The following is a 16,977-nucleotide window of genomic DNA, read 5'->3' as shown; positions in this document are numbered from 1 at the left end:
ATGGATATACATACATATATATATAGTAATTTCTTGAATGCAAATGACAAAACTACATTTTAAAGAGAACACTTTGTTTTTTGTTTTTTTTACAATGTTTAAAGAGAAAAACCAAAACGAGACAAATAACAAAAAGTAGAAAATTATTCCATCACTGGAACAATTAAAAGAACTGGAAACAACAAGATAAACCGGGAAAAAATATCAATCATTCCTATAATAGTTTGAACTTTTCCATAATACAAAAAAAAAAAAAAAAAACACAATATATAAAACTAACACTATAGTGATTTCTCATAGTTTTAACAATTTACATTTGAACTGCTCCTTCGAAAACAAAAAAGTTTCATAATTATTCAGTCATGCTCTATAAGCAGAGAGGGTGCAATCGTTTTATCACACCTAGATTAGATGTGTCTAAATTGATTGTTCTCAGGTTAGCTGATCTGCACACTCTTGGAAAAGAGTTCCATTACTGTTAACAAGCCATCATGACTGGTTTTAGTAGTCCGCAGTAATTGACCAGTATACTGGTAAACACGCATTTTCCTTGTGAGATGTTCAGCGTGCAGTTGAAGTCAATGATAAAAAAAAACCACAGGTGTTGACTGTAAGCTTGTTAGTAGTTTCGCTTTTTTTCTGTTACAATTGAATATGTGCCTGATTTCCTTTGCCAGATTGCTTAGACACCCTGGCGTTACTCGAGTATCTGCATAGATTTATTGGTTTGTTAAGTAATTTCAATAAACTACACTTTAACTATTTCCCTTTTTATGCTCTCTAGGGATTTCTATTCTACCTTGAATTTTGAAAACATTTTTTTTCTTAATTATTTACTATTCGTTCAGTGCATAGACAGTGTTTTAAATTAGATGTAACTGACCTGTTATCATTGTCGCTACAATAGCTGATGCACCTCATTAGTTTAGAGCATTTTTTTTTATCTTTTCACTCCATAAGTAGTATCTGTATGAGCTGATAAGCCTTTAGTAGCCAACATTATTTTTTTTTTTAATTTTAGGTAGTATTAAAGGTAATTTGTCAGAGAAAATATGCCCAGCCAAATAATTATCACGAAGACCTAGCTGTGCGTCTCAACAAGTGTTATCAAATGTATTCGCCAGCAAACAAGCGGGATCAGTCTGTGCACACCTCCGTGGGGTTGTCTACACAATCTATCCATCCATATTGGCAAGTATTATGGATTGGGTCTACTTTTTTTCACATGACTTAATATAATTGGAAATGTATCCTGCAGAACATCTTAAGTATCAGCTCAAGTTATAAATGGCAGAAATTGTTTTTGCAGATATTATTGGCAGCATCTATCCCAGTACATTGGCAGGTTAGGTAAGAGTCATTGCCATAATTTGTCTCTGCACAATGCAGTTATAACTGATAAGATCTAGATCCATATGTGTACACCTTGACAGGTAAAACCAGTAAGATCATTCTACATATACATGGATCTGTCTCTAAGGAAAGGTAGATATCATCAGCAATGTCTGCATATCATACCAATATATTTTATCTCAAGAGGCACATGATCTTTCTTTCCTTTCCTACCCCAGTTCAAATGTATCAAAATGAGAGCAACTAAATTTTGATAGCATAATTATAATCTATTGTCTCTCCATTGTCAAAGCAAAGAACAAAAATAAAAACAACTAAAAAGTATAATATAATTATACTTGTTCATTACTTTGTGGAGACCCACTTACATACCCACCAACTCTGGCATCCTAAGAAGGATGACGGTGGGAGGGAGTTAAAGGGGGCAGAACAGTGATGCTCTCATGTCGCTAGCTCCACCTCAAAGAGCCAGATTCTCTAAGAAAAATGGGGGTTTCACTGAAGTTAAAGAGACACTATAGTCACCTAGACCACTTCAGCTCATAGAATCCCTTTAATGGTTTGTCCATCATTGGAGCAGGGCATGCAAGGATAACTTTTTCAGTGCTTCCTGCAGGGTCCTAGTACCCTGAACATATCACAATCACATTTTAAGATGCACTCGTGCTTTGATTGTTGAGGAACGTTCACTGGTGTCCCTAAAAGCAGGACACCAGGGAACTAAGATGGGATGGCAAAACAGGATCCAAAAATCGGGACTGTCAAGCCAAAATGGGGGTGGTTTATGATTTAAGTAAGAGGTAGGATCTTACTTAAATCATAAATAAAAAAATAAAAAACAAATACCATGCATTGTTGTAGCTGACATGCAAAATCCTCTACTCTGCCTTAGGACAATGGACTACTATGAATAAGGACAATTACATTTGATTCAAGTGAGGGAAGGGGGAGATCTGAGGATAGTGAATATACTACAAGGGCTAGAATAGTAAAATGATGCAACATCCTGCACTGAACCCATAATTTATTGGATGTGAATATTATAACATTAAACAAATACTGGAGGTGTATAGGCAGTATTGTCACATTCTTGTGGAAGTTGAATTCATAAAAATGGCATTTGTTTATGAAGACAGCCTTACAGCGACAAAATAGGTGGATATTCTCTCCTAGTGAATGCCTTGCGGAAAAAATATGCAAAAGAAACTAAAATAAGTTAGAAAAATATACTCACCTTTAAAGTTCCAACTGCCGCAGAGAACCATTAGAAGACTCTCTATTGACCAAGAAGTGACTCCTGCCTCTCTCTCTGCTCTGCTCTGAGGTCATGGGATATGTAGTTTATCCCTCAGCTCACCTGATAGAATGAATAGCTGCTGTCTATTTATAAACAGTCCAGTTCACAGTTTTGTGAAGCGATCTCCAGAGCTTCCAAGCAAGCAGGAGCAAGATCAGAGATCGAATCTTCTCCAGAAGAGGACATAGAAAGAAGACGTGATCCATCCAAATTATGGGGGAGGAGAGGTCTGCCCTCGCTGTGCATGCAGCAAAGGAGAAATAAAACCTCTTGCTGATCTGGGGAGCGGCATATCATGAGCTCAGCAAAGCTAACCTAGGAAGGGGAGACACGCTGCTGGATGCTATTTGAATCATAATATTCACAATCATGCCAAGTTGTATTGGTGCTTAGCAGAGCCAGATTACTCATTAGGTGGCATAGGCAGCCAGGGGGCCCATCTAAACCTGGCGCTCTGGCTCTGTCTGTGAGGGTCTTCGCCCACTCATTTTGTTGAGACAGAATTGTGGTCTGTACCTTTAGGTATTACGCATATTTTAAGAGGTCCCTGGTGTTTCTCAATAAATCAGAGCACCACAGTTAAAATGACCTGCACCTAAGAAAAGTGCAGATCACAATGTTCCTCCACCCTTCCTCCAGGGATAACACCCTTGAATGGGTACTCCATTGGACCACCTCCTGCCAAAAGTTAATCATTCCATTTTTTTCCTGACAACACACACAACACTTAGGCTAAACTCTGCACACAAAACATCGCCACAGAAGTAGCACTCAAACAGCACACACAGGCACACTCAGCCTCTTCCACACACACAACACTGAGCCACTACACACTCTCAAACACACCACACACACACACACACACACAACACTCACCACACACACACACACACAACACTCAGACACCCTAATTCACAGAACAGAGCACAGGGTTCTACGAGGGAGCTCAATTTAGCCTCCTAGCTAGAGTCTTGGACAATCTTAAACCAGTTCTGGGCTTAGAATCACCCTTTCAGCAGGGCATTTCACTATTTTATGTAACTTTATGTACCATGTCTACCTTCTGAAATATTGTAATATTTATTACATGTCATCTTTTTTTCTGCTCTTTTTAGATTTTTATATTTTTCCTTTAAAAACTAAACAAAAAAAATGTGAAATTGCTGTTTTATACTTGGTAGGGTAAACAATAAAAGTTGTTGCATAGACTTTTCTAATTAACTGGTCAATTAGACTGTTGAATCATTAACATTATCATTAATAAGAACATCTGCCACAAATCTACAAGTACAGAATAGAGCTACATTTCCATGAAAAATACTTATGTTTCCTGAACCCTCCACAATATGATTGCTAACTGCCCAGTAACACCACCTTAACTCTGAAAGTCAAACGCTCACAGGATCATTGTCTGGTCATAGTCCAAGCATAGACTCACACCACACACTGGACCCATCAAAATGCCCTGGCTGTTCATCTTGACCTCCTGCATGTAATGTATCATACATCCTTAACTATAACTAGGAAGGGATATACAGCTGTGTAAGTTAACACTGTGTGTGCCAAAGGCATAAACATTTATACTTTGCCTCTGAAACTGCTAAGTCAAGCATAACGTATAAAGATAAGATATGTCTTAAAAAACAGTTTGGAAAAGAATAGCGTTATGGTGTTTAAACTGAAAAAACTATAATTAACCCTGTAAATGCTAGATTGTGTCATATCTGGTAGTCAAAGGGAAATAAAGAACATTTACTGAAAAAGAAAATTTAAGGTGCACGTATCACGGATGGATGCCAAGCAAGGGGGTGAGGTACGGGTTTATGGAAGTACTATAACCACGCACCCGCTTATCTAAAATAGAACACGCTTCATGTCAAGCATAAATACCATACAGCCACACTTAAAAATCTGAACTCAAAATGCCTCACACTGACAAATCCCAAAGCAGTTTAATGGATAAAACTGTTTTGTTTAATTCAAGATTCGAAGTTCAGTCCATTGCGCCAAAAAATAAGATGTGTGTTTGGAACCAAGATGATTAATGGCTAGGGGACAGCTGTTAAATTGTGATTTTATGCACAGCTCATGTGAGAAGAAGACAACAGAAGAAAAAAGGAGCCTTAAAAATATATATATTATATTTACATATGTAAGAATTAATGAACATATAATATAAATATAGATTTATTTTTTCCCCTACTTATATTTTCCTTCTATTGTTTGCTTCTTCTCACCTAGTCTGTGAGCTAAATGGTGCAAACATGTGCCTGTCAGTATACTGCATAATGTATACAGAAAATTTATATTTTGCAGTACACTGATTTTTCACACCCTTTTGGTTCATCCGAATCGATTTTCCTGAAACAATTGCATGGATGAAATTTGTCCAAACCGAAACATCACTTGGACAAATCTTAAATAGCCCAAAATATTTTCTTTTTCCCCAGAATATTAATTTTGCACAAATCACATTTTTTTCACCACCCTCAAAACTACTACAAAGCTTGTCGCCATGGTTCTAAATGGACCACTGATGGTCTGGTTGAAAATGGAAAGGGCATTCTTTGAAAGCCATAGTAATGCTGATCATTTCCATGCGGCAGGCGGAAAAAAGAGTTTTACTAATATTAAAAGAATGGAAAAATGCACTAGTGAAATAAATTGCCAAGGATGTACTGAAGCATCGAGTAATGCCCTGGCTCTGTGACAACATGAATGCAGGCTGCGCCTAGGGTTCCTGGTGTACAAGCCATGCAATTACCAAGCCTTTCAGCAGTCCTAGGATCTGCATCACAGTGTACATTCATACAGATCCCTCTGGCACTGGGGAGATTAATAGAACATCCCAGTGACAACACAACTGCAAATCAAGCAATACAAACGGGACGGCAAGAGTACAAATATGTATTGCACGTGTGTGATTGCTGTTATGTCGCATGCTTGCAGTTTGCTTTTCTCGTCTTATGCTGGGTTTTTGGGATGTATTTGTGGTTGCTGTAATGTGTGTGTTTATAATCTTTCGTTTACGACTGCGACTTTTGTGTTGTTTGTGTAGATATAAAGGTGGACAAGATAACTTAAAATAGCAACATGTTTAAACTGGCATTATATTTACTATTTTGGTTTTCGAACATTTGTTTCCATATATTTTATTTTACTTTCAATCCACATGTTTAATGTTACATTTAATTTTTTTTTTTTAAATACAGTTGTTTATGGGTGTGTATATGTGCTTGTGCAGTTTAAAATCACCTTTTAATTGCTGTTGCATAATGTAGATAGTGATAGATAATGAATATTGATATATAAAATGAAAATAGGTATATAGAAAGATAGATAGATAGTCAGATAGCTAGATAGATAGATAGATAAATAGATAGATAGAAAGGAAGATAGATCTCTTGTTGCTATGCCTTTTGCTCTCCGCAAGATGCCTGCTTCATCATGAGCCACGTCTTTAAGATGCTGGGCTAAAGCTCTGACTGCTTGGTGACAGAGCTATGTGTTTAATCCTTTCCTTGCCACACAGTCATGTATAACGCTGCAGTGCTCGTCAGACTCTCTAGAGCTAGAGAGGGAGGGAGAGAGGGAGTGGGGGTAAGGGGTTTTGAGGGACTCCATGCAGGGAAAAATAAACAGAAGGAAAGGCATGGACATTGAGCAATCAATGATGACTAAAGAAGAGGGTAGCTAGACAGAGCCCTCTTCATCTCTTTACTGCGTATCCATGCAGGAGCCCTGACACTGAATTAGCACAGCTCTGATTGTATCAGCAATCTTTGAAGATATTCTATAATTGAAAACCACTGCCAACATTTCCCTGTCAATAGTGTTGGACACCGTCTCCAAAGTAAGTAAGATTTACAGAAGGGCTGTCATTTACAGCCACTAGTCTTTTTTTCTGCCATAATTAAATATACATCAGAATAAGCCACATTAATGCCGAAACCTGGCTATAGATGCAAAGTCTCACATTCAGATTCAACAAAGAAGTGTTTAATATATTAATAAACATAACCTGATTTTCCAAGTCAGTGATCCTGCCTCTCCCTATCCTAAGCACACTTTTTAGGAATAAAGCTGATTCCTTAGCTAAATTTTCCCCATGAATACAGGTGCTGCATGACAAACTACTGCTACCCACATACCAACCCAAAACAGACCCTTCCTGCAAAAAGAGCATTTCTATGGCAACAACTTATGCCATTATTTAACACAATCATAAACAGAGTATGCTCATATAGATGTGTGTGTGTGTCTGCGCAAGAGCACAGGGATGTGTGTGTGTGTGTGTGTGTGTGTGTGAAAGAGAGAGAGAGAGAAGTGTGTGTTTATTATGTCAGCATGTATAAGTAAATGTGTGTGTGTGTGTATATATATAAATATATGATTCTAGATATATATTTAGATACATCAATTACACTTTTGTGTGTGTGTGTGTGTGTGTATGAGTGTGTGTTTACCACACAATAATATTTAAAAATCTATAATCATTTACAAATAAAGCTTATTATAATAAAAAATGCAATCATTTATTTGTACAGTATATAGTTACAACCCAAATTAGGAACATATGCAATCAACAATCAGAAATAAAATACAAATAAATATACAGTATTAAAAAACAAAACAAAAAAACACCCACATTTTTTTTTATACACACATACACACACACACACACACACACATGTACATGTACAGCATGAATAGAAATATACAGACAGATATAAAAATGTATTATGTTATGCTGCAGCTCCTTCCTTGGTCTTAATGCTGCTGATAATTTTGGGCAATGGATAGAGAAGCTTAAAATATTTTCCATTTCATCAGCAATGAACATATATTACTTTACTGGTTCACTAAAATGTTGGTTTTGTGCCCACCCCTTTCAATCTGCCCATGTCTGAGATGCTCGATGCAGTCGTACAATCATGATCAGCTTACGACACTCACTGAGCAGTAGGTGCCCCTGCATGCTTTAGTAACACACTGCTTCAGCTGAAGGGGAAAGAAGCCTTCTCTGTCTGTTTTTCTCTCCCTCTGCTAGAAGCATCAGCTAACCACCAAGGAAAGCAGAAAAAAAAAAGAATAGGAGTTAAGCTATTCTCAGCCGGCCACTGAACGTGTCGTAATATGTCTCTATGGAGTCAATGGATTTTTTTTTTGGTGAGCATTTGTTACAAATGGACATAAAACAGATCTGCAGATTTGGTTGGAGTCGTTAACAAAGAGTTTGGAGTTTTTTTTCCAGAATGTCACGATATTAACTGCAGAGAAAAAGGACGGGCAGAAAGGGAGAAGATCGAGCTGGTAGTTGTGGAACTTAAAGGTCCTACAAGTCAGCTAAAAGGTAATGAGACCCCCCTTTTCATCTCATTGAGAAGAAGCAAAGTGGGACATTGTGAAGCTGCCAGCTTTGCGCAGACTGAAAGCCAGTGAATTTGTAACACAGAGGGGTCTTTTAGCCCTGCATATAATTAGCTAAAACACAAAGGAAGCAGCTGAATGGAGGTTAACACTCTATGGAAAAGGGTGGGTAAGACACTTTTTTAATTAAATTCTTTCATGAAGAAAATTTCGTTTTTTCTCTTAGCCCTTTTCTGCAGCATTTACCATGATCAAAAACACAATCTTTTCACCTTTCCATTTTCCTGAACTTTAATGCTGCCAAGATCCTGCATGTTGTAAAGTCTGTCCTCTCTCTGTATCTTTGTAGATATACATATTTTTATATTAAAATATGATGTAGAATTTGGTAAAGGATTCAATGGACATTCTCCAGAACATTTGGATACATTCTTGCCAATGGATTTCCTTCTCATTGGTATCTGTTTAAACTGGATGCTGAGGAAGCCCCCAGGGTTAATATTGTGTACACTGGGTATATTTGTTAAAATGCTTCCACTTGTTCACAGTGGATGTCCTAGGCTCTGTCGTTGCGATGGCAGGTTTTTGTACTGTGAATCACAGAATTTTACGGAGATCCCTAACAACCTGTCGGGTGTGATGGGCTTGTCTCTGCGGTACAACAGTCTTTCAGAGCTGCAAGATGGACAGTTCACTGGGTTAATTCAGCTCACGTGGCTTTATCTGGATCACAATCACATCAACTCTGTGGAGGGGAATTCCTTTCAAAAACTGCGTAGAGTTAAAGAGATCACTATGAGTTCCAACAAAATACAACATCTGGCCAACACTACTTTCCGACCCATGCCGAACTTGCGCAGTGTGGATTTATCAAACAATAACCTACAGTCTTTAGAACCAGATCTTTTCCATGGTCTACGCAAGCTGACGACTTTGCATATGCGCTACAACGCCATCAAGTTTGTGCCAGTAAGAATCTTTCAGGACTGTCGCAGCCTGAAGTTCCTGGACTTGGGATACAATCAGTTGAAAAGCCTTGCACGTAACTCTTTTGCAGGTTTGTTTAAACTTACTGAACTCCACCTCGAGCACAATGACTTGGTAAAGGTGAATTTAGCTCATTTTCCTCGACTCCTCTCGCTGCACTCTCTGTTTATGAGGAGGAATAAAGTCACTATAGTTGTTAACTCATTGGACTGGGTGTGGAAACTAGAAAAGATGGACCTCTCTGGCAATGAGATTGAATATATCGAACCTCACGTTTTTGAAAGTGTACCTCATCTGGAATCACTGCAGTTAGATTCCAACCGTCTCACCTATATTGATTCTAGAATCCTAAACTCTTGGAAGTCTCTCACAAGCATCACCCTGGCTGGGAACAGTTGGGATTGTGGACGTAATGTTTGCGCCTTGGCCTCCTGGCTGAGTAACTTTAAAGGTCGATATGATGGCAATATGCTATGTGCAACTCCTGAGTATGCTCAAGGTGAGGATGTTCTAGATGCAGTCTATGCTTTCCATTTGTGTGAAGACTCAGCAGACCCAACAAGTATCAGTGCATTTTCCACTGCACTCAACAACAGTGACAAAAATACTAATGACAACCCAACTACTACTACATATGATGTTCAGGATACAGAAGGTGAAAGAACCACAAGCAGCCTCACAGCTACAATAGCCAGTGAGCAAGCTGAGAACACTGTTCAGATACACAAGGTAGTTACTGGGACAATGGCACTAATATTCTCCTTTCTGATTGTGGTCTTGATGTTGTATGTTTCATGGAAGTGTTTTCCGGCCAGCCTTAGACAACTAAGGCAGTGCTTTGTCACACAACGTAGAAAGCAAAAACAAAAACAAACCATGCATCAAATGGCTGCCATGTCTGCACAAGAATATTATGTTGATTACAAACCCAATCACATTGAAGGAGCACTGGTTATCATTAACGAGTATGGGTCTTGTTCATGTCACCAGCAGCCTGCGAGGGAGTGTGAGGTCTGATTCTTTTCAGTGTGAGATTAAGCATTGTACAACCAAATAACAATGGCAGAGACAGACAGATGGGATTTACTGAGCTTTTTTCTGTTTCACCACTTGACTGACATGACAGAGAAAAGGATTTGTTTGAAAGACTTGAAATGTTAGCTTTATTGTGTCTTAAAACTTCAGGACAGTCCACCAGAAACAAAACAAACACATACACACACACACACACACAAACACAAAAATAAATATTCATATGATATGAAGCTCTGTCTATATTCAGGAACTTGAAAGTGTAAAAAAACAAAGGTATCAATTATTGATTTTTGTAAACTACTATGTTTAAAATAAAATAGCATTTACAATATTTGAAGAGTGTTGTTCAGTAGATCAATGAGAAAGATCCTGTAAATCTCATATCACCTCTACATCTGCAGTCCTTTGGCAGTAAAGCTATCCCAGCAACAGCCTTGATTTAGCAATAGATGGATCAATGGCTGATAGCACTAAATAGCTCACACTGCAATAAACTGGGTAATATTTGGAGTACAGCTGATGCTAGGAATACTGCAGGACTGCATAATACATAATGTCCTTTTCTTTTGGGCTAGATGGTTAAAAGATAAAGAAGGGTCGGTATACTACCAAAGATAAAGATTTTATTCACCTGTTGAAATGTGACCTAAAGACAAATTGATTTGGTTTTTGAAATTTCTTGTGCAATGCTTGGCAAAGGAACAGGATAGATAGATAGATAGATAGATAGATAGATAGATAGATAGATAGATAGATAGATAGATAGATAGATAGATAGATAGATAGACAGATAGACAGATAGACAGATAGACAGATAGACAGATAGACAGATAGACAGATAGACAGATAGACAGATAGACAGATAGATAGATAGATAGATCTGTTCTCTTTAACTGTAATAGGGCTGGATTGCAAAGCAGTAGTTGCAGAGCAATAAGGTTATGGCTAAAGCAAACTGAAATCCAATTGTCAATCTAAAAGCACGATTTTCCAAGTGTTCTAAATAGAATATCTGTAGGGACCTGAAGCTCACATTGATCAGAATCTAATTATATTTACCAGTCAACAATCTGCAGTTTGTCAAATGCAAACATCCTAAAGAATATCTATAGTTGATGTGCTTTCATTAACTGGATAATCTGTTCCAATCGTGTACATGATGTATATATATGTAGATATATATATGTATAGGTTTAAACACAAGCATTATTGATACAGACTTCATATGTGACCTTTCAGAGTTAGAAATGCTGTGGCTGGCTTTAGGATGATGGATTTAGAAAAAGAAAAGCTATTGGAGAGCTTTAAAAGTGTGTTTAAAAAGCTGCTCTTGGACAGCGTCTCAAAGGATCCTCTCTTGTATTGGCTGTCCTTGATGGGTGTTGCAATCCAGTCACAGCCAGATAAACACTGTTCACCCATCAATCTCAGGATATAAAGAGTTCAGCAGCTGGAAAGATGCAGAACAAAACTGTTTGCAATCCTAAAAAATAAAACAATGGTCGTCTCTATTACCATCAGCAATTCTTATAAATTCCTTTCAGTGCTGAAGTTATATTGTCATAGTATAATCACAGTCTCTGGGTATAAAGGCCATTCATTAACCATTAACCATGCCAAGACCTAACTAGGGAAAATGCTCGGTTTATGCAAAAGGCAGTAAGCGATGTAAGATTCGAGGGACTAAATGGAGGAATGGTGAATAGATGGAATATAGTGCAGTATATTCATTGGAAAACCACAGCCACCAAATCTAAATTTATACAGTTACAGTAATAATTATTAAAGATATATATATAAATGTGTGTGCGTCTTTGTGTGGTATGTGTGTGGTGTGTGTGTATGCATGTATAATACAAATATGTAATATATTTTCATTTTACATATATATATATATATATATATATAGAAGTGTGACATCAAAAAATGGTAAGAACAATACTTAGATATATAGATAAATAGGGAAAATAAAGTGGTTCAGTTAATTTCTATGTTTCTATGGCAACTGAAAAAAAGTCCAAGTATAAGGATACAGAGAGATCTGTTCGCTTTAGGTAGATATTTTCTACTTCTTAAATAATAGTTTATCAAAAATATAGCTGTTAATACTATTTTATTTTATTTATTTGTATCCAGAATTGCATTTAAAATGGCAGTATGTTAGTAATTCTCAAATTTCAGAACGTTTTACCCCTAGGAGAGATGTGTGCAATGCATTGTAGAACAATCTGTTGCAAGCTAAAGGGAAACATAGTTAATGTTTCAAGAGCATGTCGTCTAGAATTGTCTTGTGACATGAAAGGGTTAATGTTCCATTCCGCTTGTATCCCACATTAATAAAGAGAATATGGCAGGGAGCTTATATATTCTTTTTTTTATCATATGTCTTTGCAGACTAACCAGTCTACGGATTTTTTTTTTTTCAATAATAAAAAAAAAAAGTCTAATTATTATGAATGTTAAATGAAAACAGTATTACTATAATGAATTTAATTTGATTTGTATCTAAAGAGCCTGTAGGTCATTGTGTCTTAATCATCTTTTTTAGAGAGCTTGATGCCTATCTCTAATATCTTTACTGTTTTAAACCAGAGAGAGAGAGAAAGGGAGAAAATAGACATTATAGTTTCATAACCTTTATTTAAGTTAATTTCAATTTCTGGAATGAAATTAATTAGATTATGCTACTTCACACCTTTGTTTGGATTGGAGATGTTTATGGGTAATGCTTAATGTACATCAATATAAAAGACGCCCTGTATAAGGCATTTTTATAAGCATCCCAATTTTAAGGAGGACATTTTTCATTTGATGTTAGCATGGTCTAGTTGACAGATGACTAATGTGGGCCTCATGGCTGGCTGAGTGTCATGTGAAATACAACTTCCTGGGGCATACAGTAATTGTGTGCATGGCTAAGGCAAATGTGGCACCAGATCCCCAGTTAATTTGAAGGTAGAGACTGTGGAAAATTCCTTTTAATCTGAGGAAAGTTGCAGTCTTGAGATCACTGCAAAGGGAACAAACAGCCTGTATTTTTAGGGTACAGTGCCATCTGCAGTAGAAAACCTTGTTTTCCTCTCGCGTTAGGCTAATCTGTAAGTCAAGTCAGAAACACAAAGCTTGCTGGTGTTATTTAACTCTCGAGTCAGGTTTCCAAGGATTTGCACAGCTGTGTGGTTCTCAAAGGGTTAAAGGCTTGCTCCGATTTCGAATTTGGCATTTTGCTAAATTCAGGTGACCTTTCTAAACCACTTGAATTGATAGAAGAAAATTAGAAAATAAAATACTGGCAGTGTGTTGTTTGATGTTGGCATACTGTTCCGTCTGCTGCAGATTACAATAAGCCATATTTTAATTATAGCAGCTATACAATTTGGTGCTCATATCACTCATCAGTTTCCAGAGACATGTGTAAAACAATGGGTTAATAGCACGATGCAAACTAAGCAGTGCAGTTTAAAAATTGCTGCAGGTTTACCACAAATTTTTTTGCCGTTATTTAAAATCAATGAGATATTTCAACTTTGAGAAATCAGGCACTGGATATATCTGATAAACGACCCTTTTGGGATTCCGACTTCAACCTGGTTACACAATAGTGCAAAAAGGGTTATATCTCAAAATCTCTCAGCTAGAAAACATGAGTTATTGAACAAGATTTATTAGGACTGAAATTCCCATTGCAACCTATAGTATTTCATCAACCAACTTGTTGCAATATTTTTTATATTTTTTGTCTCAAATATTATAAAGGTTTCTGGGAATGGAAGATAACCCAGTTCAGATTTAACATTGGGGTTTTATTCTATAAATACTAAACTGAAGTGATTTGAAAGCTTCTTGGCAAAATGAAGGCCAACATAACTGATTTGGGATATTTTTCCAATTTCACCATAGCCACAACTTTAGTCTTAATTGTGCAATTTCTTTTATTAATTAACCACATTTCAGTGTTCTGAGAATAATCACCAATGTAAGATTAATTAGTATGTGTCCCTTTGTGTGACTAAAAACATTGCATTGCTGAGAATATTTTTTTCATAATCAGTATAGTTCAGGGTTTTTTATACTTTGTGCATAAATAGCTATAATTATATTATATAGCCCAGTTTATCACTTCAAGCATTAGTCATGTTGACTAGTGTCAGTAGGTGGCTGTCAGATGTAAAGGCCTTAAAATCGCCAAGCAATGCTAATTGGGCAATGTATGTACAGTACAATGGTAAAAGACATTTTAAAACAAAATAATTACTTATCAAAGACAAATGTCTTGTGGAAACCACTAAATTGTTCTCAGTTAAATACTCTGTAGTTAGCGTTTTGACCTGCAGCTGTCCTAACTTGATTCTTATCTAACACACCCACCACAAGATGGGAACCAAGGTTAATGGGAAGCATCCACTCCAATAGGAAAAGTCTTTTTAATATACTTGCAGGAATTAATAAACTGAAAACCCAGCGCTGAGTGATACAGACTGCTGCCTACCAAGATAATAATTCAAAATGGTGACTAAGAAGTCTAATATTAAACAAAAATGATGAGTAATGCACGCTAATCATTTAATCACACATTAATTGGAGAAATTCTAAACTAATTATAAGTATATAAAATCCATAGTTATACTGAATTCTGAAGAAGGGTTGGGTATCCGTCAGGGTAATAACTCCCAAACCTTCTAGATCCAGTCTGATTAATTAGGGTAAGAGGGATTATAATTGAACCCCTTAAGGACACATGACGGATATATTCCGTCATGATTCCTTTCTATTCCAGAAGTTGTGTCCTTAAGGGGTTTTAATAACTATAAGGCTGTAGTTACATAGGCCTGTCTTAACTACCCATTAATAATGTACTTTAGATGTTTACCTTCTTAAAGTAAATAGTAAATCCTCATGAGAAATACGTACTGTATAGCTCACTTTACATTACAGTGCATTTGAACAACATTATAGGCAATATTGATGTAAGTGTGGGATAATTTGCTTCACGTAACAAAAAGCTGAAATAATTTACTAACATGGATAAAGGTATGGATTTTCAAAATGCTTGTGAGGTCCAAACTTGTTCAGAACGCTCTTATAATCTGAATTACAATGTGATTTTTTTTTTTGTAATTCTAATATTAATCAAATATTTATTTCAACTGCCCCTTGGTCTAGCATGTCCATTTAACTATTTCATTGTAATATTATTTAACAGAGCTTTTATTCACTTACCACGTTATTTTGTTAAATGCCAGGGATTAGAAATTACATTTTTATTTTAGTTAAAATAGCCTATTTTATTTTTTTATAATTCATTTTGAATTCCCATCAATTCTCAGTTTAGCAAATAAATAGTAAAGTTACTGGGAGTTTACAATCAAGTTTCAATAAAGGGGACATTTTTAACTACGCAACTCAGCTGCCAACCCATTGCAACAAAACTGCATACTTATTGAAAAATTACCAATTGTATCAGTCAACTAAGGTGTCCGTGTAGCTGTTGTTGAACCTTAGCTCCCATGATGCTCTATGCCTTCTCCATAATAGGCAAAATGGATGCATTTTAAAACACCTTGAGAGTTAATTGTTGGCCAGTTATAAGGCATTACACTTCAAGTAAAGGAACATTCCTAAAGTTAAACTTTAATTTGTTTTTATCACTAATTTGAACGTGTACTCACTTAATACCAACAATAAACCAGGAATCAATGGCATTTGCCCTTTTCTGTATTCAACAGTTTTTTCAATTGCATGTTATTTTGTATTCTTGCCACCTTCCCTCCAAACAAAGTTTACACTCACCTTACACTTAGCATTGCAAATCGATGTGACATGTAGTTTAACCCAGGGCGCTGCATTCAGCAGTACTGTTTGTTTTACCTTGTGGGGAACCAGATTTTCTTTACAAATACGTGTAAGTATAGTATGTGGTCATTTTAGGTTATTTTTGAATTGCTGCTGTGGCAAAAAAAATATCTCTGCTGATTTTCAGTTTTGTAATAGTTCTGATATATCTAGAAAGGATAATCTGTATAATCTCTAAATCCATATACTCCCCTCAATAATTATGTAAATTAAATGAAGAAATAAATACAATTTTGAAGGCTTTTCCAGAAACTATTTAACTTGACTGAAGGGGGGTTCAGTGAAATTGGAGGTTAGTTCTTGAAGTGGATATGTTGTGTGAGGCCTCTAGATGGAATACAATGGATAAAAACAGGTGGAAGTATGTACTGTATGGGAGGGGAAGCAAACTTAAATATGTGCCAAAGAGATATTATATTTCCCTACCAAAAAATAATAATAGTCATGACATGTACAGTCAATATTAACAAACAGCATATCCACAGAACTTCCAAGTGTGACTATTTAGGAACTATAGTCCCTATTTTGGATCCAATTCCCTCTGGCTCTCATTACTATCCCAGAGTCCCTATTTTATATGAGCTCCATATGTTTGGTGCATCTGAGTGTAAAACAGAACTCCACAGCAACAGTAGTGTGGCTTTAAACCACAATAAATATGTTTCGAAATCTGTGTAAATAAGACACATTGTTTTTGTTCTAAATTACATTTAAGTTATCTAAATTGTTATTAGTAAGTCACCTAAAATGTTTCAGTACAGCCCTGCCTCTGCCCACACCACCACTCACACCTCTAAAATTAAAGTGTCCCTCTTTGTTTCTTTGATATGTTTGGAGGTATGTATATCCCCTTAAGGACACATGACATGTGTGACATGTCATGATTCCCTTTTATTCCAGAAGTTTGGTCCTTAAGGGGTTAAAGATTACACTAAAACAATATATACATGCAAACCTACAAAATGGCTAGCTGGGTATCTTTTATGACAATAATAATATTAATTATAATGCACAACATAAAGTAATAGTGAGCAATGTGTAGAATAAAATTAGTAATAATATGTTTCTAATGATCTAGAAAC

At 36.3% G+C, this 16,977-nt stretch overlaps 2 protein-coding genes across 5 annotated transcripts in view; one reads left to right on the top strand and one right to left on the bottom strand.

Moving 5' to 3' along the window:
- CTNNA2 (catenin alpha 2) overlaps positions 1–16,977 on the bottom strand; it is a 1,421,691-nt gene that overhangs the window by 535,804 nt on the left and 868,910 nt on the right. The gene's annotated exons all lie outside the window — the stretch shown is intronic.
- On the top strand, positions 7,571–10,740 carry LRRTM1 (leucine rich repeat transmembrane neuronal 1). The gene has a single exon (XM_063459813.1). It carries the CDS (start codon positions 8,459–8,461, stop codon positions 10,022–10,024), a length of 1,566 nt encoding a protein of 521 aa, XP_063315883.1. The 5' UTR covers positions 7,571–8,458; the 3' UTR covers positions 10,025–10,740.

The sequence above is a fragment of the Pelobates fuscus genome, chromosome 6 (assembly GCF_036172605.1).
Source record: "Pelobates fuscus isolate aPelFus1 chromosome 6, aPelFus1.pri, whole genome shotgun sequence".
NCBI lineage: Eukaryota > Metazoa > Chordata > Amphibia > Anura > Pelobatidae > Pelobates > Pelobates fuscus.
The sequence above is the reverse complement of the archived record's forward strand: the minus strand, read 5'-3'. Positions and strand labels throughout refer to the sequence as shown.